The sequence below is a fragment of the Limulus polyphemus genome, unplaced genomic scaffold (assembly GCF_000517525.1).
Source record: "Limulus polyphemus unplaced genomic scaffold, Limulus_polyphemus-2.1.2 Scaffold1555, whole genome shotgun sequence".
In the NCBI taxonomy this organism is placed as follows: Eukaryota; Metazoa; Arthropoda; class Merostomata; order Xiphosura; family Limulidae; genus Limulus; species Limulus polyphemus.
Window position 1 is genome coordinate 181,076 of NW_013667165.1, and position 2,006 is coordinate 183,081.

The 2,006-nt window shown below is 31.0% G+C and overlaps 1 protein-coding gene across 1 annotated transcript in view; it reads left to right on the plus strand.

Annotated features, from left to right (window-relative positions):
* The window catches only part of LOC106464072 (la-related protein 1B-like), a 93,162-nt gene that overhangs the window by 72,356 nt on the left and 18,800 nt on the right, over positions 1 to 2,006 (plus strand). The window contains 1 exon segment of the mRNA XM_022391738.1: positions 1,404 to 1,688. Coding sequence (XP_022247446.1) covers positions 1,404 to 1,688 — 285 coding nt within the window.

Here is a 2,006-nt window from a genome sequence, read left to right on the forward strand (position 1 = left end):
GGCGTGAGAATAGTCACGTGATCTTGATGACGCAACAATATATTGGATGACAGTATCTGAAGAGATAGGGAACTTTATCAGGCAAAAGAAACAGTGGCTTATGAGGTACAGCCAGAGAAAAAGAAATGTGATTTTGGTGTTTGGCAAACTTATAAGACAATGCAGCACAACTATATGTTTACATTTAGAAATTTCTTATTGGTTATTAATTTTTTATACATGTGTCATATTTAAAATGTTGCATTACTTGTCTGGTTTTAATTTTTATGCAATTAAAACATTTATAGGTACCTATAGTATACATTGCAGAGTTTGGACAGGAACAGTTACATTTATATTTTATAAAGTCACTGACCTTGATGTTAAACATGTTAACATTCTAAGGAAATTTCTGCAGAAAGGCACCTAGATACAGCAGAAGTTACATCAGTTCTGCCAAAATCTTTTATATTGCTTTTGATGTACATGGAATTTACACTTAAAAATGATTTGTGGTATTCCATATACAATTTACAATTAAATTTCTTGATGAACAGGCTTTGTTTTTGAATTTTTTATTTGTTAAATCCTTGAATGCTTATTAAAAATGGTAAAAGTGGTGTAAGGAGAGGCCATTTTCCATTCTTATGCCTTCAAGATGGCTGAAATTTGTTTTAAAGAATGTTTATTTTTGTTATAAATGCATATTTTAAAGAAAAGCAGCTATTCAGTTGTAAATTATGTGTATTAACCAATCAAGATTTATATGGCCATGCATGTGAGTGTTTAATTTCACAGTTTAAGATTCTGTTTTTGAAATCAAATTCTGTTATTTAACAAAATAAATTTGTGTTATTTGATCTAATGCTTAGTTTTGCTGAATAGTTCCAATTTCTTATCTCAGTTGGTTGAAATTGAAATCACTTCTTGATTAGTTGAATAATGCTCTCAGTTTTATTGTTTTATTTTGTTGGAAAATTAGTGACTTTTTACAAGAACCTTTAACATTATTCCTTTTATTATAGTTTTCTTTACATGAAAAGCCATAATAATCTAGGTTTGACTGACAAAGAAGTGGTACCAAATATAAGCAATGCTTTTCTGATACTTTGTTAAATGCACTAGTAAATAAGTTGGAAAGAAGTACAGAACATTTATAAATAATTCATTATATTGCATAAGATAAAAATGTTACTTGCAAAATTAAAAACACAACAAAAAAAAAACAGCAAAATAACAATTCAAACACAATTTACTATCCTTGGTAGTGCATGGGACTTTTGCCATATTGAGAATGTGCAGGTTTACTTGTTAACATTTTCTATTACTTATTTTCATTCAGTTGATACTTTGTATCTTTATCACTTGATTTTTGGAAATCAATGCAAGACATTCTTAAAACTTTAATTGGTATTTTTTTATAGGTGGAAAGACAGTATAAAACAATAGAAGTTATATCTCAGGAAGAATTTCAGACAATTGCACCACCAGCACCTGTCATTGCGAACCAGTGTGTGCCTCCTCCACCCCCACCATCAGTTGATATTGATGATGTGGGTCATTATCTCTCTCGATCAGTTCCTGCTAATGTTCCAGAAACTCCAAAAGATAGAACTCGATTTCCAGCCACACCTCGAAGTAGGAAAAACAACACAGTTGCTCCTCGTTTTTACCCCGTTGTGAAAGAAAAGAAACCGGTAGACCAACAGGTAAGAAAAAGAGGGCTTAATTATTACATTATTTATACTTTAGTGTTCAACTTTTTAGTTTTTTTATTGCACTTCTTGAACGTTTAGGTAACATGTTCTCAATATTTGCTTTATTACCAACAATTACTAATGGAGATTCATGCAGTATTCCACATCTTGAATAGTTGGTAAATGGAAACAAGATCAAACAAGATGGCTGCATTAATTTTGGGCTGGTTAAAAAAAGTGAGAAGTTTAAAAAATTATAAGGCTCCTTGGCCAGATAATATTTTCCCAAGGGTTTTGAGGGAGGTTAAAGATTGGATAGGTGAGCCACTT